Source organism: Malurus melanocephalus, unplaced genomic scaffold (genome assembly GCF_030028575.1).
Source record: "Malurus melanocephalus ecotype Western Australia unplaced genomic scaffold, MMel_1.1 scaffold_218, whole genome shotgun sequence".
NCBI classification, from domain to species: Eukaryota; Metazoa; Chordata; class Aves; order Passeriformes; family Maluridae; genus Malurus; species Malurus melanocephalus.
This window is the reverse complement of record NW_026623450.1, coordinates 751,125-776,222: the sequence shown is the minus strand read 5'-3', so window position 1 is coordinate 776,222 and position 25,098 is coordinate 751,125. Positions and strand designations below refer to the sequence as shown.

The following is a 25,098-nucleotide window of genomic DNA, read 5'->3' as shown; positions in this document are numbered from 1 at the left end:
TTTTAAATCCTACTGTTTTTCCTTCTTGGACTTAATGCAGAGGCTCTGTAGACCACTGATAATGTCATAGAAGTGTGTAGATGGATTATRAAAACATGCCTCCTTTGTTAATACACTGATTTTCGTTGTATCTGATCATAATTGAAAGTGTAGTTATCTTGGAATTAAATGCATGTGCWATGCCCTTGTGCTACTTTTCGTGATACAGAGGTTCCTCTTCTATTTCCTGTTCACCTGTCCAAAGATATTAGTCTTGCATACTCTTGCAATTTTACTTAGTTTTGCYACAGTCAGTAATTTTTTCTGCTTCAATAGAGCTGCGTTTAGTGGAATTATGCGTATATGAAAACATCTGGAGGATGAGGCTCTATGTGGGGAATGCATTTGCTTATTTGTGTGTTGGAAGTGTTGTAAGATAGGAARGACATTCTGAAGTTCTTACAGAGTCCAGCTGGATTTAATAGTTGGTGAATGGTCTRAAGCATGTATGCATACAGTAAGGATGAAGGAAGATGAATTATTTGTAGTTTTGTAAATGGAAGGAGCACCATCCCACTGTACCTTCTCCTGGTTGTTAAGACAATAGAAAGTTTCATTTATTTCAATCTGAAAGCAGGCATTTGCACATARTCTGTTAACAGACTGGAAAAAAGAAGTAGTCTTCAACAGTGTAAGGGAAATTACTAATTTTAAAAGTTGAACATATTTACTGTTTAAAGTAAGTAAGTGAATTTYCTTTTTTKTGTGTGTGTGTCATTAGTAAGGTTAGTTTGGCCACAGTTTCACCTTTGTAAAATACATTCAGAACAACCAAGTTAAATCCTGTGTGCTGTACACAGTAAACCAAAGGTGAGCGGATGTGGGCAGAAGGATATCAGTTTGATGTACTGAATATTTCTGTCAGTATCAATTGAAGGTAGGTGTTAGGATACAGGTGAAAYGCTCTAGTATCGATGGATATTTGTATATTGCTAATATGCAAAAGACATAATAAAATAATTTACCATGTTCTCTGTCTATTGAATTAGCCTGAAGTGCTGCTATTGCTACAGTATTCCTTTAGTTTTGCAATTACAGACATACAGTGGAAAAAAGAAAAACATTACAAAAGTGCTAACATTTTTCATGTAAGCCGYAATATGACTGAAGAGTATTAATCAGTTGATACTACTGTAATTGTCTGTCTTGTTTTTTTTTCCTTTTACATTCTTCAGAGAGGAGGAAAGAAGTTGGATGGTTTTWATTTTTTGTAATTGCTGTGTGTTATTTTAAAATTGGTGCTGCTTGATTTGAAACTACTGCAGGTGTTACTGCCTTCCTATGATCTAGCTGAACTTAAAAAAGCAAATCTCACTGAAACATCTCTTATTTTCCAAAACTAAATTAAAGTCCCAAACAAACAATCTCATACCTCAGAAAACAAAATGGGACATAAATCTGGTTCATTACTAGTGAACATAAAGCTGATTTAATCTGATCTCTCCCTCTCAACTCAATGTTTAGAAGGAACTCTTCTATGTCTCTTAGTCATTTTAAATCTGAAGTGAAACAGGAAGATTCAGTGGTGTAGTGAGCTGATTTAGTCATGACTGGTTCATATTTTTGTGGTAAAATGTCRTTTAAATGTCATTTCAAGATTTAAGTGTACACATTTAAAATATAAGAGTGGTAATTGAAAATTAATAACTCAAAAATGGTAGAACCACCTCCTATTACGTGTATAAAGGGTTTTTTTTGTAACAGCTTATTTTTGTAATATTCATGGCAGAATCTTTTGTAGAGCTGTACTCCATGGTAAGAAATTCAATTAACGTTTTAAACGTGTAACAGGCAAGCCCTCCATACTGACACAGTGCAAACAAAGCATTTTTCAAAGTTGCTTACTGTGTGGTTTCTGTGGAAAGAGACTGTGTACAGAGACAGTCGTTTTCTGGAGTGAGACTTCCAAGTTTACCTTGGACTAACTGTGGTGGAGTTATTGCAAGTTTTTGTCACATCCCTGGTTTCCTAAGAGTACTTGTACATCCAGCATATGAAAAAACTGCCTTAACTTGGTTCTTGCTTTCATATCTCTGTGCATGAGGCATTGTCTCTGTATGCAAGTGTTTAAAACATAATGAACAGCTCCCCCGCTCAGTGCATCTCTTATTTATAGGTCAGCTGCTAYAGGCAAGTGTGGGGTTTGAAGAGATTAGGGGGTCTTACAAGACCAACTCAAGTGTGAAGTTTCTTAACAGTAACAAATAGGGAGTTTAAGCCAGCATTGTTTGTGGGGAATAGAACTATGGAGGGCCTTGTAGATGTGGAAAAATATTTCCATTAAAGAAAAAGGAAAATACAAAGATTTGAGGGCTCTCATGCTTGAGGATGGAAGGCTGTTGTAGGTCTTTTTAAATGCATGAATGATGTGATACTGGTATACAGGAACAAAAATAATGAGGCCAGATAAGTAGGATAGCTTGGGGAATAATGAAAGGGAGATATATAGATATATATAATTTAAGAGTAAAAATGTGAGGTTCAACCCTTGGTAAAAAAGGGGCAAAGGGAGTTTCTACGTAACTGTATAGAGCAGAATAACCCACTAAGATAAACGGTAGAAYTTCATGCAAAAAAAGGTTAGTTCAGTTAAGCCACTTGTGCTCAATTGTTTCTTTTTGTGAAGAAAATACTGCGTGTTCTGCTACATTTATATTGAAGAGATTGAAAATTTGTTCACTTTATGCCATGAGCTTACTGAATTGCCTAAAATAACAACTGGAGAGTGTAAATGTACATAGCATGAAATCTTTTGCTGAATTGTGTGCTATTGTGCMGTGTAGGCTATTGTAATGAAATTTGATTATAACTTGTGATATTTAAATTACAAAGAATTGAAGCTTTGTCACTGTTTCTTTTGTACATGGGGTTTTTTTTTAATTGGCAATTAAGAACAGTTGTCAGTGACCACTGTTACTATTACAGTTCTAAGATTAAAAATCCTACTGCTATTAGAATCTGAGTGAAATATTTTAAATAATGAGTTCCTCTTTTTATCAAAGGGATGGTAGGCGCTTTTRTCATTCTGTGTTGTTTTGCTTTGTTTCCACTGGTTCCTGAAGGAGTCCAGAGTCCTCACAGCAGAAGGACAGCTAACAGCCCTAAACAGAGCACTGTGTTAGGTTCCTGCATTAGCAGCCCTGACAGTAGAGGGGAACTGCTGATTAAATTAGTGTGAGCATTGACCACTGAAATAAATAGTGAACAAGGATGTTAGGGCGGCTGCAAGAGAATTGAAGATGCTCCGGCAGTGGGCCTTGTAAAGAGGAAATTGCAGCATTGATGGAAAGAGGCAAATCTGAGAGTAATGGAACATAGTGAAGGGTTCAGGAAGAAGCTGGAGTAGATTCTTTCTACGTAGTTAGTATTAACTGCTGTTAAAGTTACTATTCATTGCTATGAAAACCATTTCCTTGCTGTGACTTTATGGTCAAAGCTGGAATGAGAGAAGTCTGATCACAAAGGAGAATGAGCTCTTCATGAAACATGCTTTGAATACCCTCCCCAACAGCCAACTGTAGATTTGGTGATTCACTTTGCTATTTCTTGAATGTTGGCTGTTTGGGTGGCTTTAAAGAAAGTGGCGATCGGTGGCTGGTTTGTTTTTTAAGATGAATAGAATTGCTTCCAGGACCATTCACCTTTTATAAGGTTTTCTCTGAATAAAAACAAATAAATTGGGAAAAATAAGTTTCTGGTTTTGATATTATAARCRCTTTCTTTTAAGTGTTACTAGTATTACTGCCTTCAGGTAGGGTTTTAATTTTAAGTGTACTTTCAAGTTTAGAACTTTCAGAGAGAAAATAGCTTTCCATTTGCTTGGTGGATTTGGCAGTATTTCTGAGGTGAGCTTTTGCTGGATCAGTTGTGTAATCATTTTTTTGTGTTACTCTGTTGGGAGGATCTCTAGTAGAAAAGAAGTTGAAAAGTGTGTGCTCCTAGAATCACAGTAACAGATATGACTTGTGTTTGTAGTTTTTCAATCTRGAAGTTTAGAACGTTAATACTGAAAATTTCTTTTGGAAAGTGCCTGCAAAGCTTGTCTTTAACTGGTAYAGAATGGAAGACATAAATCCCTAATTTTTTACATTGCTGATATTAGGTAAGAACTGTGATACTAATATGGTGGTATGAAATGCTAAGTCGTTATTCKTGTAGGTGGATGGAGTCCTCTGTTTCTCTTAATGAAGTTCAAGTATCTGTTGTAGGTTGCTAGAGTAAAGATGTATTAGTAGGAGACTTGGTCTGAAATGAAGGCTGTATCAAATGTTAGTAAGCAGTGCTGTTTGTTTGTAACCTGTTGATGCAGCTGCTTCCCAAACTCTGTTGCTGTTAGGACTTTGACACTGAGAATTTTCACTGTTCCAACATCCTTTTGTGAGAGTGTAAAATTCAGATCTGTAAATAGGTCCTCTGAAGATTTCCATTTATAGTTGTTTTGTTTAAGCAAATACATATCTTAGTTTTAAGAATTCATTAGATCGTTAATGTAGTATGTTCAATTGAGTCTACCTGCTACAGCTGGTAAGCTTTTGTATGTAAGCATATTTTATGTTTTGGAAAAGAGGAWATACTGACCATACGCAACACTTCGGGAATTTGCTTGTGTTTGGTACACAAGCTAATCATAAGGGAATGATTTTTACTTAGCATAATGGTTTCTTAACATTTGCTCCTTGCCTCTGATTTTGCAGAAATGGAATATACAGTTTACTAAACTTGTACTTGAGTTGCTTTTCTGGAGATGAAAAGAAGTAATGAAAACTGCTAGTTTCTGATGAGCTGCCTGCTACTTGGCCATCGTCAAGATAGCAATTTGTGAATGATGCAGTTGTTTTTTAGTGGGAATGCTCTGTATTCCCCAGTGGCCCTTGATTAGAATTAATTCCTTAACCRTGTTTTGGGACATGGCTACCTTCTATGAGAAATACTGTTTATTGACAGTTTACATTTGTTTTCCTGGCTGTTTCTACCTATTCAGTGTAAAGCATCCGATAAGCCAAGGATTGCTGAAGCTGTGCAGAGCTTGGAAGAGAATACTCTGCCTCTGTTTTGGCTCAGAAGTGATTTGATGCTGTAATAACTTTGCTGTGAATAATAGTGATTTTATGGCAGCCAACTTGCAGTGATAGCTGCATTTGTTTACAAAGTCAGGCTTTTGTGCAATTTCATAGGTATTTTCAGGGATAAACCTCTCTCTGTACAGAGACATCATTCTCTATGTAGCTCTTCAGTAAGGRGTAAAATTGTACTGGCAATGAAAGGCAGTTCTTTAATACTTACTTTTTGTCAGTAGTTTGTTGTAGTGTAAAAATGAATTCTTTCTGGCACTAAATGTGGCACTTAGGAGGAGGAAGACTTTCTTTACTTTTAGTTTAAGATAATTACATTCTTCCTGTTTTCCCTTAAATTATAAAAGGGTCACCAGAATTTCTTGTAGTTCACTGCAGGTGTTCCCTTCTGTAATTTCAGTATTACAAGATTCTGTTTCCTTGAAGACTTTTAATAGGCTTCCTAACTTAYAATAATAAAACTACCCTAAAAACTATCCAAGTCCACTACTCGTTCCTGTATCCCAGAACAGGTATTTGCTAGTAGTATAAGAATGCTTTTTATGTTTGTTTTTCTTGTTCTGCTTGTGTAGGTTTGCTTTCCTACTCAACTAGTATGGTTTTTCATTTGTTAGCACTAACCTTATCATAGAGAGAACTCAAGTATGGATTTTGTCACAAACCTGTATCCCTTCAGTACTTCAGTCTGTTAAGAAAATACTACCAGGGAACTTGGGGGTTACCAAATGTTTCCTGAATATTTTATTGCTGTTCTGAAATCAGAACTTTCTGCCGTCATTTGTATGTACGGGGAACAATCTTAGAATTATAATGTAGGTTAAAATTTTTGTTTACTGACATTTTTGCCAGAGGTATTTTTTTGTGAAACAGTATTTTGAAGTTCATTAATCTGTAGTAAGTGAAAAGTCTATGGCAATGAATATTTAGGGAACAAAATTTAATCCATATATGAAGTGTAAGCTTCTAAAATAAATTGCTTATCCTGTAAACATAAACACTTTCTAAATTATTCAAAGATACCTCTTGAATGTGATATTTACCTATTTTCCTCCGGTGGAAATTTTAAACAAAGAGTGAAATAGCCTGGAATTCTCTTATATACACTTTTGCACCCCTTCTTTTTCTCCCTATTTTCAAGCTTGTGAAGCGAAATGTGTGTTCTAAGACACAAATTATACTTGCCTGCTGACTGGAAGTAGACTCATGGAATACTGTTCAAGAATAATSACAGAATGGGTCAGGTTTGAAGTGGCCAAAGTGGGTGTGGTCCAGACTGCCTGCTCCACATGGGTCATCCTCCAGCACTTGGCTCAGGATTGTGTCCATGGTTTTTGTATCTCCCSAGTGAGGGAGACTCCACACAGTGAAGCAGTTCTTCCTCATATTCAGGTGGAACTTCTGTGCCTCAGTTTCTGCCCATTGCTTTTTGAGCTGCTGTTTGGCACTGCTGAGAAGAGCCTCAGTCTGTCCTCTGACACCCTCCCTTCAGATGCTRATAAAYRTGATGAGGGTCTCACTTAGTATGTCCAGTTGGAAAGTCTGTCCTCCAGGTCACTGAAAAGGGAAATAAATTTTTGAGCAGATGACTGAAAAGAGTCTTAACTCTTTTTACCGGCTTTTGTGGCCTTGGCTTAGTTTTCATTCATGCAGCAATGCTACATTGTGTTTGAAATTAATGGAATATGGGTCTAAAGGCCTATGATTAGGCTGTGTARGACTTGGGAATAATTATCTGTTCCTTATTGTGACTGTTGTTACARAGGAGAGTTGCAAAGGAACAGTCTGTCAAAGTTAATGTAATTTTTTCTGTTGCAATGTTAAAACATAACTTGTTTTGTTTCTACAGCAGAGGTATGATAAAAAATGCTAATACCCTCTTTTTGTCATCACTCAAAAAAGAGATGTGAAACGGTACTCAAGTGCTTCATGACAAGAAAAAGGCAGCCAGAARTATGAACAGTTAGTTTCCAGAGCTAAATGAGCTAAATTCTCTCTCTGAGGGGCAGCAGAAGTCTTCAAATGTTTTTTTTTTTTTGTCTGAAGTTTTATCATTACTTTTCTGATATGTCAGCTAATTTCTCTGACCCACTGTGTATTTTTTGGCATGTCAGACTTTCTGAAAGAACTTTTATGAAGCAGATTTAGTTCCATCCCAGTTACAGAGATTAGTTCCTCTGCCTTGGTTTCTCAAATTTCTTAAATATTGTGCTTTTTTATATCTTCCAGAGCAAGTCTTCCTCAGTGTTTTTCTAGGTRGATTTGTTACTGAGTGTGTTAGAGCAGCACTTACCAATTATCCATATCTATCAGTAGCAAAAACAGGGAGATCATGATCTCTCTTGCTTGTTTCATTTTTGTGGTTCAAACATGCCTATTCACTCCCAAATGTGGAAAAACCACAAAGAATTTTTTTTTTTTAATTAAGGTATATAATGCACATTTTTGCATAAACTCTTCAATACAGGTTAGGTAATGTGCTCTACCTATTCTTTTTTCCTGCTGTGTTTATTTCATATAATTATGTTCTGGGTGCTGGTGTATTTGTGTCAGCTGTGCCCCTTGAACTTGGAGGAGTTCAGATGTCATCTAGTTAAGTCGTTTGAGTAGATTCTTCATTCAGACACCTGCTGCTGACAGATTAACACAGATGTAATTTTAAAAACTGCTCATTTGATACAGTGCTATTTCTGCTTGCTTTAATACAAGAAATAATATGATCCTCTTCAAATTCAAGTGGTCTAAAATTCACCTCTTACTGGCTAAATGCTGTCTAAGTAATGATTGCAGTTTTTRTATAGTCCTATTGAGAGCATTTACTTAGCTAGAGAAATAAAATGAGACACTTAATCAAATAATTGTGGAATAGATTTTGAATTTGTAAACATAACTACAGCTTTTATGAAGAAGATTATTTTCTTATAGTAAGGTAGTTCCAGGAAAGACCAGTTGAATTATATATATATATGTGTGTATATATATATATATACATATATAGATAGATATAGATATATATATATATATATTTAAGAATTACTTAATTGAAAGAAGGGTCAATTGTCTTGTCATCTATTGTGCTTTAGATGCTTGAAAGCCCTGTTGCACAAGACCTTTGTTAAGCTGAGCTAAGCTTTGTTGAGCTGAGCTGGGCCAGCCTGAAATAAAACTCTGAATCCGTTTTTTTTAAAACCACAACACGATATATATTAACTCTTAGGTCAATCCTTGCTTGCTATCTTTGCTTCCACTCTGAGCTTTGGGCCAACATTCCTTTATTTCAGTGAAGAACTTCTGTGTGACAGAAATTAATTTGACTTGCCTTTTTTTTTTTTTTTTTTTTTTTTTTTTTTTTTTTTTTTTTTTTTTTTGTTATTAGCATCTCTTCAAAAACAATTCTCAGTTGGAAATTAAATAATCATGAAATTAAAATTATACTTGTTGTGTATCTATACTATAATAAATACACGTGGCATAGTGTGTTCAGAACTGAAAATTCATTTTGTTTGAATCTCATAATTTCTCAAGTTATGTAAAAGTTTACTGACCAATTGGTGTTTTGAATACTAAATACTTTCAAGTTAGCTTGCTCATTTGTGATGAARAAATACCATGTCCAGGAAAATAAGAGTAATCTTTCTTAAAACAGAAATATTCTAGAATTCTGTGTAGGTAGATCAGTCAGTATCTAAATTTTAGGTGAAATAATGCTTTCTCTGTTTTATTGAGACATGGACACTTCTGTAGTCTAAGAAGAAAGTTATTTTCAAATAACAAGTACTAATAGCACTTAAGGAATAATCTGGTATTGAAGTGGAGGTTGGTTCTTCCGTTGTGTTTGATGTATCYTGAGATATGAATTTGGGATAATCTGACTTACTATTTCTAAGAAACACTTAACAAGGGAGATACAGARTGCCTTTTTTTCTTGCATTATTTTAATGTGGTTATACACTGATTCTGCCACAGGCTTCTCATTAAGGACGTGTGTTACRTTTGTGTTACATCTTTTTGCAGGATCGCAGTAATGTTTTATAACAGACTCCCTTTTTTTAGTACTTCTCCAACACCATGTACTTGTTGATTTGCTGATTGTGAATGGTGCATGCTCAGTTGAAATGAAGGAAACTTAAGATGGAATGAAGTTTGCAAGCRTTTTTCAGTGCATGGCACTACCTGTGTTCGTAAGAGCCTGTAGCTTCACCTTCCATATTCTAAGACTAGTAATGTAAACGTTCAGTGCAAGTTCATTTTTAAGTGTTACTGCATTCACAGGGTCTTCTCTTTAAACTTCTCTGTCCTCAAGAAGCTATCATCAAAACATCAAAAGAAAATTGAGAATTGCTAAAGAACCCGGCCTTGTTCTTAATTGACCTTATTTTTGCTCAGTGAATTTTGTCACGGAAATTAAGTTGTCATATCTTACTTAATTGCTTGGAGCTTCTTGAATGGGAGTACTAATTTGGTCCTATGGAAGAAGGGGAAATAGTCTCAGAGCTGTGTTTGGGAAACTACTTTTTCTTCTCCTTTGTAAGCAGAAATTGTTTTGCATGACCCCTGATTTTAATCAAACTACAGTTTGTGATTACTGGGTTATGGTGTGTCAGTCTTGAACAGTTTTACTCTGCTGTTTGTAATCTTAAAATATTGAAATACACAATATAAAGTGTCTGTATTTGAGTAACTCCCATCTGAGATGTGTGTTGATAAACATCAGTGGTTCTTCCAATGTGTTACGTTCTTTGGGAAGCTCCTTGAATGAAAAGTAAAATTTATGATACTTGCCTGCCCCCACTGCAATGTTAAAAAAAAATCTTTATCATTTTGGTATCTCTTGAGTGTAATTTTCATGAAGCATTGGAGTATGTGCCTGTTGCCCCAGCTGAATTCATGTATTTTTAGAAATGTCTTTAGTTCTCTAGTTTTTCTTGGCTTTTTAGMGGAAAAACTTCTATATCTGGAATTATCTACTGACAATTAATGTGAATGAGTGATTACAGAAATAGAGGTTCAGTCTTCTGCTTACTCTTAGTGATCTTCCACTTTTGTGGAAGTGTTGTTGCTGGAGATGGAAGAGTTTGTTGTGCTGTTTTATTTCAACCACTGAGCTTGACTCTTAGTGCTGTATTGCAGTGTGTTCATGGGAAGGTCATTTGGGTTTTGTGATGAGTTGCTGAGGAGGGCTTGGAAGGCRGAAATTCGGTCTGTTGCCCATTTGCTGTGCTGATCCCTGTGGAGTTCAAATAACATGGTTGTTTGTGGTAAGGATTCTAGCTGTCAGTTTAACACTTTCTTTTTCACGTCATAATAATTTAAAAGTCTCTGCATATGAAGATGTTGCTTGAAGTCAGAGGAACCTCTTTGAGCACTCTCTGACACTGTATTAGAGATGTAAATGTTTTAGGAGCAATAGTCCAGAATGAAGGCAGTTTGGCTTTATTCTCAACCTATCTCTTTTCTTTTTAGAGCAATGTCCCACTCCTTAGTACAAATAGGTAATGTTAATTAGTGCTGCAAATTTAAAAATACTTTAAAGTTTAAATACTTCAACTTAGTGTTAAACGAGGAGTTTGTTTTTTTATTATACACACTGAAATCTTCCGAAATTAGAAGGCAGACAGTTAGGAGTATGACTCTGTAYTGCTGAAGTTCATGCTACTTACTCGTATTTTCCATGGGTAAAACTGCTTAAGCTGCCTTTTTCAAGTCTATTGATGGCAAATGAAGTGCGTGTCTTAGTAGATGTTCAGCAATGTTGAGGATGTTGCTAGCATTTTTTTATTAGGTGACTGAACCTAAGGTTTCCTAAAGGGAGGAAATCGCAAATGTTAATCTGAGGAACTTGCCACTCAGAGTTTTTAAATTTACATAAATCCACTTTGTAGGTTATAATTTGTTTAATCTACTTCAGTAACCTTTGAGTCTTACCAGAAAAGTTTAGAAGCTGGTTGAAATTTGCCTTAATTTATGAGAAACAGGCAAATTCTTTCTAACGATACTGTTTTACCCCATTTCAGAAATAGAGAATGAAAAGGTCTTCATGTGTGATAAGACTATTTGTCCAGTCTTTGTCTATTGTTATTTCAATAGTTGAGGTATCAAGGAAACTGATAATATACTGCTTTTCTTTGAAGAAAATTGTTGGTAGGAGTTCTGTCTAGAGTATACTGAAAATCCATTTTTCATCCCTTTGGCTCTATGATTTGAGTTAGTTTTGAGTATTGGATCTTACATAAATTCATGGCATTCACTGTACCTTGTTGGTGAACCTGATAATTTTCAAAGTCATGTCTTAAGCTGAAAAGTGATTTCTCATTGTTACTGGGAGGTGGACTGAGGGGAGAAGGAAAACAATCCCAAAATTATTTCATTATTAAGCTTAAGCTGTAACAAGAAAAGGAGCAAATGAGGATGGTTGGACAGAAATAAGTTCATCTGCTCTATGAATGAGGACAACCCAAGCTGTGTTACTTATTTAGGCTGAAGTACAACCCTAGGAAAACAGTCTGCCTGCTAGCTGCTGGAGTAATAAATCCCTGACTTGTTATTAATCCCTGACTTGTTATTTGAGAACTCTAAGTTTGAATTTAGTTTGAGGCATTTTATTAACTTTTGCTTTCGTTTTTGATGGGCAGGAATAGCTTGGTGTTCTTTCTAGAACAGTTTGGTCTGTTTGCCCTAAAATTAAGCTTCAGTTTCTGAAATAAATTGACTAGAACTAATTAAAAATTAAAATGTAAGCAGAAAAAAGCATAATAAGAAATTACTGTACCTTATGCAGTGTGTAAGATTTAGCTTTGTCTTTTTCATTTTAATAATCAGCAATACCTTGGCATTTGCTGAATATTCCATTGATAAAACAAGTCCTTGACTTTCATTAGTTTACTGCTTCTGACTTTCCCTTCACAAGGTGTCATTTTCTTATCACCATTTTAGAAGTCCTATTATGAATAAAACTGTATGTTTACAGTATCCTTTTCATCCATTATTGGGCATTTGTGCCCATACTCCATATATGTATGACTCCTGGTCTTTTTATAGTAATGCTTTTGGCTGATGTCTGAAAATCTGTATGAATGGTAACTTGGAGAAAAAGAGAACTTCTTTACATTGATTATCCTGTGAATTGGATATTGCAAAATAATACAGACTTTGCTTGATTGGCAGTGTGGCAGGATAGGAAGGCAGGAAATGAAATACAGCTTTTAAAGTTTTTTTGCATAATAGAACTACTTGCTGACTGGTATAAAACATTTATTTGGGGGGGTATAATGAGTATGTAGTTGGGCAACACAGTGATCAGGCTAGGTTTTCTTTCTCTTGGCAGAGCATTGTGCATTCARCTTAGTAGGTTATGAATTTCTGGAAAATGTTACTGCACAGTKGGTGTATTTCTCTGAGGCCACTGCTCTGCTAGGAAAATTGCAAGTTTTTATGCTTTTGGTTGTGTATGGAAGGCGTTGGTTGCCTATGTTTGTTTCAGTACAGYGAGCCACATAAAAATGCAGTGAAGAAAAATGGTTTTGTCTTATTACTTTTACATTTGGCACATCAAAATGGCCATGATATGCTGTTCAGTTATTGCTGGCATGTTGGGTATTGTATTGGTATTGTGTTGCTTTATTTCCTCCCATAAGCAGTGCTTTAGAAAGAGTTCTGCACAAAGATTTGCACTGTAGTAACAAAGCCAGTTGAAATACACTTTAGACATTTTAATTCAGACTTATCCTAGATAAATTTCTATAATTTTCACTGTTTAAAGAAGTCTTCTTAATTAGTTATCTTTGTAAAATRTCACTACCATAAACTATCATGCTATAAAGTTTTCTCTGTTAACAACTAATTAGTGTCAATCACTTGGATAGTATTTGTTCTTTTGAGGAAGTTCAGGTTCTGATACTATCTCTAGTTTAATGAATTTGATTGCATGTTAGCTGAGAGGTGGAACATGGAGTCATAGAGCAGTATGTACAGAGTTGTCACAAATGTGATGACCTTCCGTACTTTTCTGCTGCCCAGTSTTGATTTCCACATGCCTAGCATGTGGGCACAGAAATGGTGACTCTCCTAGAGCTCTTTCTGAATCCCAGTTCCCTCTGGCGGGACTGAAGGAGCAGACTGTCCTTGAGTTCCAGCTGGTGAGCATTTATAAACTTGCTTTATTTTATATCYCCACTGACACTTTTTATTATAGACTAAATGAGGCTATTAATAAGGTATTAGTTAGGATATTAACAAGGTATTTTTCGGGCTGAAAAGAAAGCATAAATGCTCTATCAGTGGTGAACTATGTAAAGTTAACTGTATGTTGCAACAGTATATATACTGCAACTGTAATGTCTCTGTTCCAAGTTGTGCATTTCAGTTGGAACTTTTATGATTATGATACTGTACAATGTTATGAACCAAAAGAATAAATTAGGCCAAGATACTTGGATGCCAGAGGATGGTGGGGAATGCACAATCATGTATTYGATTATTCTAATCAACTGGCAAGTAAATTTATTTTAGGTGGTGGCAGGTACATGCTATAGTTGCTATATAGGTGTATAGGTTTTGGAGAGGAAAGAGTTTCAGCTTGGTCTTGAAAGACAGTAGGGAAACCGAGTGCTTTATCAGAGCMGTCTGATCCTTAGCTAACTCAGAATTTGAACTTTTTATAATTTCAGAAGTGAAGTGTTAATGGAGATGCTAATTGAATACGATAATTGCTAGATAAAGTTGACGGTATTACAAAATGGAGTATTCTTATTTCATTCTATGTTAAATCTGTTTTTCAAGTCCAGCATAGTGTTGAGCCCTTGTTGCAGTTCAAAGTGTCTTGCATTCAGCAGTTAGGATGTGGAAACAACTTACAAAAATGTTAAAATGAGTCCTAGTGTGACAGATTTTCAAATCTGTAGTAGGCATGAAGTAATTCYGAATTGGTTCCCAGGTCCTTGCTCTTTGTGCTTTGTGGTGATTTTCATGCATTAGGAAGGAAGGTGTGATTTTTGTTGGAAAGATTTGGAGCTAGTTGTGGTATTTTAACCTTGACTCTGACCTGCCCTATGACTTGTTCATCACTGGGGAAGACTTGCTCACAGGGTTGCATCACTAGAGTTTTATATAACTGTAGTGCTGATGCCCTTGTTGGCCATCTTCCAGTTAGGAGTAGCTCCAGCTTTAACTGCTTTCAAAATAATGATTTAGCTGAGAAAACTCACTGTGATTGTGCAGTGAACATTTCCATTGGGGAGTTCTGAAACTGAGTTGGAATATTTGTCACAATATCAATTTCTCTGTGTTGTGTCAAAGGTATATATTAACAATTGCTAAATCTGCRAATGTGCTAATAAGAAGTGTAAAAGCAAGTCTTTGTTCCTCTTTGCTGAAGAAAGTGGAACMAGTAAGGAAGGTTTAACTGTAAGAGGAAAAAGTGAGAAGTGCATAAGGAACTGTCTCAAGGGACAGCAGAATGCTGTCTACCTTATTAGGCCTGTTTCTGGGGTATGGGCTAGTCTTAGTGGTCCTGTTCTCATGATCTGCTTTGCCAGGCATGCTGCTGGGAGATGGAGATCTGATTGCATACCACAGCCACCTTAAAATGGCTCAGGGTTGGGCTTTGCTAGTGGTGAAGCCTAATATTCAAGTGAGAAGAACCCACCTTGTTTTTCCGGTAGACCTCTGCTTTTTCTGGCCTTTTAAACATCCTAACTTTCCCAGACAACCTGAGCTGGCACTTGGCTGGTTGTCAGATTTCTAGATGACTGCTGTGCATGTATTTAACCACATACTAAAACCTTGCTGCCTCAGTATAAGAGTGTAATTTGGTAAGGTGGTTGTCATGTTTTCATGCAGTCTTTAAGCCCTTAACTCGYATGAAATGCCCAAAACTGTTGTTCTCCAGAGTTTCATCTGCTTTGGTCTTGGAAGCTTTCCAGCAGCAGACATCAGTTCAGCAGTCCTTTTGTGTGCTYATTCCTGACGTTTGGGTACAGATCTAAACATAAAGTGAGTGGTATTATGTGTAAAATAGAATGGAGCTATGGGTGGTGAACCTGCACCTGTAATTACCCTGTGTAACTGTYTCCGGCACCATTGGTAGGTATTTATGGCTGGGCCTGTAAGTGCCTGTGTCGCTTGTCCTGGTGTCCCGAGGCAGTCGGCATTGTTGGAGCAGCCGTGATCAGTTTTTATGCAGCTGAGGCCAGCTCAGGTAGGACAGGACTCCTGATGGATGGAGCMTGTGGGAGGGCAGTCGGGAGGATTGCAGCTCCGTGCTGAGAGGCCCTGGGGCCCCTGCCGAAGAAASTGCTGCCTAGTAGGTGTTTCTCCTATCGGGGCCAGCTGTAGGTGGGTGTGACTTGCTGCAGCTGCTCCGATACTCCTCCAGAGCGCTTGGTGACTCAGTACTTGGGCTGGGCACAGTGTGAATGGGGGCATGCTGCTGAGCTGATAGACCATGTGGAGTTTGAAAGTCTGCACGGTGAATTTTGGGGGATTTGTTTATGTGCTGGGTAGAATTGGCTTTAAAATATTTTATTCCTGTAATGGGTAGGTAGTTGGCTCTTTCTCATGTTTGGAAAATGCCTGTTAGATTACATTCACTGTGGTGGTGTATTTAGACCACTCCAGTATTTAAAAATCACTATGTGCATGTTGAGTATGCTGAACAAAATACAGCGTTACTGCATCCATGGTACAGGATTACAGTAAATTAAATGCATTGGTGGTGTCTGATGTTTTGAAGGGACTATTCAAACAARGCCATCTGATAAATTTTCATCTTGCTTTTTCCTCAAAAAAAGGAGATGATTTTACCTCATAGCAGAAAGTAATTACAATATGTCTGTTGAACAACCTACAAAAATATATTAAGAAATTTTAATGATTTTTATCTCRGTAGAATGAAATCATAATGACTAATACAAAAATATTAAACACCTATTTCACTCCATAATCAGTGTCTAAAAAAATTGAGACTTTTGGTATAACTGAGAACTACAGCCTTGTATTACAATACAGTACTTGTATCTAGGGGAGTCCAATGTGTCATTAAATGTTTTTTTTTGTTGTTGTTAGGGGTGTGCATCACAAGTATGCAATGGTTTTAAGTATTGCTTTGACAAACCTAAYTTGCCCCCATGCTAAGTCATTCTGCCTGACTCTGAGCATGCAAGATACTTTGGGTGTAGGACTATGGTCTAGCTTTTGAAAGACTGTATTTGAGTATGACACTCCTCTGTTTTCCTTATTTTTTTTTCCCCTTATATCTTTCTGAAGAATARCATACAGTTTTAGCCAAAATAGTGTAGGGAAAGGTTTTGAGAGAGTGCTGTTTCAGGTTGYAGTGACTCGTGTGTGCAAATTGACCTTTCGCCTTTGTAGGGTACTAAACAGTTTGGTGATGGTATACATCTTTGCTTTTGTCATGGACTGTTTTTCTAACCTGCAGGGTTAAAGGTGGGGAGAAAAAAGTTTGAAATAGTCATTTTTTCAGTGCTTCTGTAGTTAGAAGGCTCAAAAGACAGAATTTGCATTATGGTAGCTCTCATTCTGCACCTACTATATCATTTAGTCATGTTCTGTATATGYAGCTCTCAGAAGACTGTAGAACAATTTTTTTTTTATGACTCCATTCACTCCCACCTATCAGTCCTTTACTGTTCTTTAGTGTAATTGACCATAAGATAAAGTCTTTGCCATTTTCAAATCACTTTGACTTCGTATTTAGATGGCTATACAGCTTGTGAAGGTGGTGGTAGTTGATGTAGCACCCCTGGGTATTTAGAAATTTCTCAGTATGGRAAGGGAAAATGAAGACYGGTACAGTGTTATTTAGAAATTTYTCAGTATGGAAAGGRAAAATAAAGACTGGGATAGTGTTMTATTTGGAATATCCTTTTCCCTGAAATATGTAAGGAAACGATTTTTTCCTAGTTTGGTGTGATTTTTGTGAACATTAAAAACTTAGAGAAAATATGACATAAAGGACATTAGAAGAGCCTTTACTTGCTTAGAAATTTTAGAGAAATGAGAGGCCTTAAGAGCAGGAAATGTAAAAGAAGATTGCAGAATTGAATGGATGTCCTTGTTTAATTGTAAATGGAACTGTTCAGGTGATTTGAGCTTAGGCACAAATTCAGATCTGAAAGGAGTTGAGAAAGATCTCCTGTCTCATTTCAGCTGTTCAAGTGTTTTTACATTGAGGAAAACTAAGTTGCCTTGAGGTGTAATTGGTGGAGAGGCCAGAAGCAGGTGGTGGTTTGGGAAATGCTGCCTTTAGTATTCTAGATGTCCGTACCTTTATTGCAGAGACTGAGGTGCAGGAAAATATAGTCTGATCTGTGCATAAACAGACTTAGTTACCTAGAACTAATTACAAGTAGTCTCAAAAGGAAACAGCAGTTTTAAGGAAATGGCATTACTTCATTGAGCTTAAAACCTGATTTTATACATCTGTGTAAGCTTTTGATAGCCTGTTTAATTTTCTGATCTAATGTTGAGGAGAAAATGCCTGTTCATTTCTGAATTGGCATGTTAGGACTCTCCAAAGCATCAGAATTATAAAGGMTATTTTTTAGTAATGGAATAAAGTTTGAGAGTTAGGTCAGTGAAAGGACATACTGCATTACTATAACTAGAAAATCARAGTGAATTCTATGTTGTGTGAAAAAAATGTATATGTATGATCTCTTGAAATACTTCTGCATCTGAACTATGCTGAGGTCCAGACTTTGGACARCTTGCCTTTTCTCCTTCCCTCTTCTTTTTGTTTCCATCTCCTTAGAATGCAGATGGTTGATTTCTTTGAAAGCATGCATTGTAAACAGTCTTGCTATTTTCTTTCAGGGACCAGTTACTCTCCACAAGAAAATTCACACAACCACAGTGCTCTTCATAGTTCAAATTCACATTCTTCTAATCCCAGCAATAATCCAAGCAAAACTTCTGATGCAGTAAGTATTTGTAATTGGTTTTCATCTGTGTGTTGCCCATTCATACCTTCCATATTTTCATAATTTTGTCTAAGACAGGCATAATTTACATTATGTGCTTGAGTTTTCCAATCTCAGTCTTTATTTTATAAACACTCTGTAAACCCAAGATGCAGTTGCTATATGTTGTAAAACTATCCTAACTGGTAATCATTAGAGCTTTGAGTTACTTGTCATTAATTTAAATAATATTAGATTATTTAAGTGACATAGATGCAGAAATATTTTCCATGAACTTTTGATAGATCTGGAGCAGACAGTATGATTTTACTTACTTTGTGAATTTTGGTCACTTTAGTGTCAAAGTTTTAGTAGTCAGAATCGTGTTTGTTAAAAATTGCCCTAAAACAAAATGGGTACATTTATGATGTGTAGAAAACATTTGAAAATAATTTTGAGGATGTTGTAAGGTGAAGCAAACCAATGTTRKCAGTATTGACATTACTGTATCCCACTAAAAACTGTCAAATTTTGTTAAAGGAGTTGATGGGAATAAACCAGAGGAAACTATTGCACAATGCAACAGAAGCATAGTGGTCACATCTTCAAGCTATTAATGAAATTGACATTTAGAGATGGTAGGAAGCAGTGATACGGGTACATACAGGGATGCCATGTAGTTTTAAAAATGGTAAAAGCTGGTAAATTTGTATATTAAAACTCTCAAGTAGTCTTTTGTCCAACGTTGTTTGTATTTTAAAGGCTTATGATTCTGCGGATGATTGGTCTGAGCACATCAGCTCTTCAGGCAAAAAATACTATTACAACTGCCGAACAGAAGTTTCMCAATGGGAAAAACCAAAAGAGTGGCTGGAAAGGTATATGTTTCTGTTTGTTTTAATTGTGTAAAGAACAAATATTCTTAAGCACATTTAAAAGCAGTTGAGCTTATCGAATAGATTACTGCTATAAAAGATTGTGGTATAAGTCTGCTGTGTTCCTGCCCTTACCATGACCTCTGGCACCTGTTTTATGCCTYGACAGTTCAGAGCCTGAGAGGGAAGTATGATTGGTTTGTTTGGGGTTGGCTTGTTTTGATTTTTGATTTTTTGGGGKAGGGTATGCATGTGAATGTTGCTTTTTGTTTTGTTTGGRGYGTTTTGGGGATTTTTTTTGACAAGATTAGTGAGCTGAACTGCTATACTGTGGCCTTCAACCAGCACAGATGTAAGGAGGCAGTGGCTGGAGTTTGCTAAGCCTACCTGTAGCAGMAAGCTTTTAACAGTTTCATTCATCTCACGTAACTTACAGAAACTATTATATTATTAGATAATGTAAGTTCTTACCTAACTTTTTTTCTTTTCTTCAGAGAGCAGAGGCAAAAAGAAGCAAGCAAAATGTCAGTTAACAGTTTTCCAAAAGATAGGGATTACAGAAGAGAGGTGATGCAGGCGACAGCTGCCAGTGGGTTTGCCAGTGGAAGTATGTGCTTTTTTTTTGGCAATATATTCTTGCCTTGTTTGCATTACTGTTTTCTTTTCCAGACTTCAAAAAATGTAAAAATCCCTTTCTGTAGCTGTGTTTCTCACCTTTTTATATATAAAAGCCAAAGTGGATAGCACAGTTAACTCTCCCAAATGTTGTTTCTTTAAATAACTTTACTAGTGCAACACTTGCTTAATGCTTTTCATGGTGCTCCTTCCTTTTTGTGGCTTTTACTGCCAGATTTAATTATCTTCATGGCTAGTTACTTTAACAGCTTGCATAATCTGTAGTTTAGTTGGACTGTTCGTGATCATTGAGACTTGGTAATGTCATTTTCTGACATTTTTTTATTGAAAATAAAGATTTCACMTCTAAAAATAGTAACCTAATTTAATGCATTTTGGTATCAGGGTTTTCAGAGGCTTGTGTATGCTATTGAGAGCATGTTTTTACCATACCAATACTCKTAGCAAAATCTTTCCTGGACTATAAATTTCTGTAGCTTAGAGATTTTTGTCTTGTTTCCTAGCTTTAATCTATGTTAATTGTACTGTGAGATTCTGTTTGTATGCTAATGTTATTTGACTAAGTTTGTAGCCTAGTTTTTTGGATAGTTTAAAAGTAGAAGCTAAAGTATTAATCTTCACCCACACTCTCGAGACTTGACAAGGTAGAGATGAAGGGCTGTTTTTCTCTGTATATTGAAACTGCATATGCTAAAATATACTGGATGCTACAAAAAATAGCAGACATGCATAATGGAGTATTTTTTTGTGACAATGAAAGTGTAAGAATCTTTAAAAATAATTACTCTGTATTTGCTTGGTATTTTCACTGAGTAGTGTATTGGAAAGTCTGTGATTGTGTGACCAGTGCAGATTAGTCACTCATTTTTTTTTATATACATATATATATATACCTTGAATTAACTGTAAGTAAATTTGTTGTAGTAGTACTCAAGTGACATGAGAAGGAATACTTTGAAGGCTAGAATTTGAAACTATTGAATTATTCTTGATGTTCAGGGTTTTTGATGATCAAAAGAAGAATGGCACAAATTATCTCTTTAGACTAAATACAAGATGGAAATAATAGATTTTGAGTTAGATTTTTTTAGTARACTTCAAAAGTTAACTTGACATTTGTTATGTAGCAGCCTTTCATCAAAACACAGTGCTTAACCGGAACTCTAAATCAAGCAAAGGTCAGAGAAAATGCATTTTGTCAGTGAGTAGAATTAAATCTTACATTTTTGGTGCTGCTGTGCTTGAGGCTTTTTTAATCATAAGAAGTTCAATCAGCTCTAGTTGTTGGTGTGCAGCTGTATTAATTAAAGTCTGCAATCATAGCCTTGTTTCTGATTTAATATTTTTTTTCTTATTGCAACGTTACTTGGGGAATCCTGAAAAAAGTGGAAGACAAGCATTCCAGTGACACCAGCAGTATGCTCCCACAGAATATTTTATCTCAAACAAGCAGGCACAATGACAGAGACTACAGACTGCCAAGAGCAGAGACTCACAGTAGTTCTACTCCAGTACAGCATCCCATCAAACCAGTGGTTCATCCAACTGCTACTCCAAGCACTGTTCCTCCTAGTCCATTTTCTCTACAATCTGATCACCAGCCAAAGAAATCCTTTGATGCTAATGGAGCATCTACTTTATCAAAACTGTCTACATCCACATCTTCCATCCCTGCACAGAAAACAGAGAGAAAAGGTATGTCTAATGAAATTCCCTCTAGTATTCAAGATGATGCATTGCATTACATTGCTTGTTTGAAGTAAGTTAGTGCTAGAATTTAAAGATACTTTTCCTGTTTGATGTTATGTGCTTAGAACCTGATTACTGTTTTGATGTGTTTGTTTTCCCCTAAACCACATTAGCTATATCTTATACAACTTCGAATTGACACTGTAACATTTGCTATTTACTGRCTTATTCTGCAGATTAACATTTCAAATGGTAATTTGAAAGATGTATTTTAGTAGAACATATTTTCATTTTTGTCTCCTCTTGTTTTGGATCTTTGCCATTTATTTGAGTTGTTATGTAGTTACACAATTTGAAAGTCATTTTGGACCATTATGTTTTGTGAACTGCTGTTACTGTTTGGAATGCCAGTGTCAAACTTTTCAATCAACACAGGCACAATTCTTACAGAAAGAGAGGGTTTTCTACATGTTTGTCAGAGCTAATCTGTTTTGTTCTGTATCATGAAAAATATTTTATCTTCAGTTCTAAGTCTGCTGATGGTTTGTGTTTTTGCTGGGTGATGGTACCTGTTAGATACAGTTTGAGTCAAGCGAGGATCAGGATTTTACTCTGCCTTGTTTGTGACCTTTCAAAAGTCTGAATATTAGTTAGATTTACTTCAGTGTTAGGGAAGAAGAGCTCAAGAAGATGGTGAGAATGAGATGTGTGCCATTAGTGTTAGTGTGTTACTTTGGTGTAGTCCAGTTTTAGAGTGATATTGTGTAAGAAAACTGTTTTGAGGGCTTTGGGGGGGAAGTAATTTTTGTTAGTCATATTGCATTTTAATTTAAAATATTGTATAATTAGTATGTAATTGAATCTTTTTTGGAAGATGGCTTATTGCCCTGTTCATACTTGCAAGTTGGTCTAGTGTAGTTTTAAAAAGACTTAAACAGACTCTGGTCTGGTGCTAGTCTTGTACTCTTGTGTTTGTTTTCAAGTCTTCTATTTTTAAGAGTTGCAGCTTTTACACAGACTTAAATACACCTGMCCACCCAAAATATTCAAACAATAGCATACATTGACAAATACTCCAGTGTAAGGGAACTGTGCATGTAAAGAAAATTTTTAGTGTTTTTTTTCTTGGCACTTTGTGCAATTTTTGCATAACCTGGGTCATGAATACTGTCTAAACTACAGGGGAACAGGTTATTTTCAGCAAGCCTTTTCCTATTCAGCGTAGTAAACCACAAAGTAAGGTGTGCTAGTTCATGAATGGTTCTTGCACCAAATGAAAGTTACCTGCTTCAGTTAAGTCTATTTTCTGATGGCAGTTTGATGTACTTGTAAACATTACAGTGCAAAACATCCATGTCAGGTGTTCTTTCCTTTAATGTATCTACCTTATTTCCATTTCTGTATTTAAAATGCACTTAAAATCCTCTTAATCTTATTCAATTCTGGCATATTCTTGATTCCTGTTTGATGTGTGATCAGATTCCATGCTGGTTATTCTTTCACTGTTTTGCTGCACATCTTTATTAATTGAGCAGCATACGCTTACAGCAGTAGAAGAAGCTGTTGTGACAACTGCTACAAATATTGGCAGAGAGTTCTGATATTTCTTACATATAATATTAACTTCTAGGTATGTTTGAGAACATACAGCAGGGTATAATAGTGARAACAACCACACAGGGCAGTCTTGACACTTCAAATCTTACTTTAGAATCTGTATTACCATGTGTGGTTTCATATTAAATAATTCAATTAATTTCTGTATTCTTAGATAGGTGTTTTTTTGTTTCATATGGATTAAGTGGATAGATTTTCTGTAATAATCATGCCTCATTGATCTGTTTCATGGTGTTTCATTGTAAGCAAATATTGTACTTCCTGAGCTTCAGAAGAGTGGATTACAGAAAGTTAGTTAGTAATTGAAGAATTAGAATAGGTGCATGCTGGACTTGGAATTCTTACTCAAGAAAATGTGAGCTTTTACATCTTGCTTTACCTCTTGTACAGAAATAGAATCCAGTGCAGGTTATGTTGTGATAAAAGATCATCAAAGAGCACATTCAGTTGACTTTGCTTTTTCTTTTTGGGGGAAATGTTGGACTGTCTTTTCAAATTTTCTGTAGTATTTTACATATTTAAATTTAAAAGAAGGGAAGAGGCAGTGTTTTGGATTACTTACTTCTGTTACTCATTTTCTCAGAGGTGACTGTGAGCCTGCAGTACTAGAGGTTAGAAAGGGGTTTCTTTTGTAGCTGTTGTACAAATTTAAAATACAGTAATTGTCCTGAGACACTTGGTTCAGACAATCTTTTAAAGGTGTTATTGCAGAACTGAAAAATAGTTTGAGAAGTTTATGTTTACACTAATAAAGCAAATAGCCTTTGATCTTTTTTTTCCTGCTCACTGACTGTGCCATCCCTCTCTTTTGAAAAGGAGGTAAAGCTGTATTTTTTGCCTATAAAAATCAGTTGGTCCAAATGACTGAATAATTTGTGCAGTAGTCCTTCCTTAAATGAATTCTTGCTTCTTGTGAATGTATTGCTGGCTGCCTTATGCCAGCATATATGTACCACTGTTTTAATAACTCTGATTTCAGTGTGTATTAATACAGTAATAGTTTTGAACAGCAGAACAACAAAAAAAAACACAAAACCCAACAACAGTGCTTTTTTCAGCTCAATCTCTTTTGCTGCAGGGGTATGTTGTAGTCCCACAAGGAGATTGAATAAAATCCCTGGCTGAACTATAGCTCAGCTGTTAGCAGTAGTCCTGCCCTCAATGGCTGGCAGTAGTGGAGAGTTCCTGGGGAACTGTTTGACCTCTACCCTTTGGTTTGAATGTTCCAGTCAGAATCTGCTGCTTCTGTTTGTGCTCACTGTGAGTGCTTTATGCAGGTAAAGTGTGGGGTTGCTTTTCCTACTTTTTGGCTGCTTTATCTGTAGGGCACATCACATTTTCCTGTTTTCTAATTCAGAATGAAATGTTGCGTTGTCCATATCTTAACAGTGTGTCTGTCTGTAGGATATTGCTTCTCAAACCTTTCTTCCAAGTCCCATCAGGCAGCACTTCTGTTTCTACTGCAGCAGTAMTCTAAAATTTTTATGAGAACACAGCAAGCTGGCCGGTGCAATGATGGGTGGGTTTGAGACTCTGGTCCTTCTTTTCCTTTTCTGATCCCTGTGGTTTTCTTACTTGTAACACTTGCTAGTCTTTAGCAGTCCGTTATTAACCGTGCTGCTGGTATTGTTGCATCTTCTTCAGCTGAGTTTTGCAATTTTAAGTTTATTACTCAATTCATATGTTGGTTAGAAAAAGTTATACATGTGAGACTGTTGTAAGTTTCTTCCAGTACTTTATACTTGTTTGCTGAGCATTGCTGTTACATTTATTTTGACAGCAGAGGTAAAATACAAAAAAAAAAAATTCCGTTTTAAGACTGGAGTCCAAATGAGAAAAATAGGGAATTTTTTTATATTTTAGATAATTTGAGTATGTTTGAGAACCTAATTGCTGTTGTTACCAGAGTTTCATTTGGTCAGATGAATTTGCAGAATGCATTGCATTTAAATATTTATGTATTTTTGTTGTGGCTTAAGGTCCTTAATAGATCAGAACTGAACTAGGTAAAACAGATAAATGTGACTGCCGGTGCTCAGAGAACTTAGGCAGTAGATTATAGAATCCAGGTACTTCAGAAAATGTGTTATGATTCTAATCATCATCAGAAAATAATGCAGTTCTGTTAGCTGTTCTGGGTAGTATTTTTTAATCAGTGAAGCAGAGATGAGGTTTATAGGGCAAAAAGATATGAATTCCTTAAAATTTTTGGATGCAGTTTTCCTTTCACAGAGAGCATGCTGAGAGCACACGTGC

The 25,098-nt window shown here is 36.0% G+C and overlaps 1 protein-coding gene across 2 annotated transcripts in view; it reads left to right on the top strand.

Annotated features, from left to right (window-relative positions):
* The window catches only part of WAC (WW domain containing adaptor with coiled-coil), a 53,248-nt gene that overhangs the window by 2,949 nt on the left and 25,201 nt on the right, over nucleotides 1–25,098 (top strand). For both annotated transcript variants that reach the window (XM_057374165.1, XM_057374164.1), the window contains exons 4-7: nucleotides 17,940–18,046; nucleotides 18,788–18,903; nucleotides 19,395–19,507; nucleotides 20,923–21,231. In XM_057374165.1, the coding sequence (XP_057230148.1) occupies nucleotides 17,940–18,046; nucleotides 18,788–18,903; nucleotides 19,395–19,507; nucleotides 20,923–21,231 (645 nt within the window). The remainder of the gene's footprint in view (nucleotides 1–17,939; nucleotides 18,047–18,787; nucleotides 18,904–19,394; nucleotides 19,508–20,922; nucleotides 21,232–25,098) is intronic.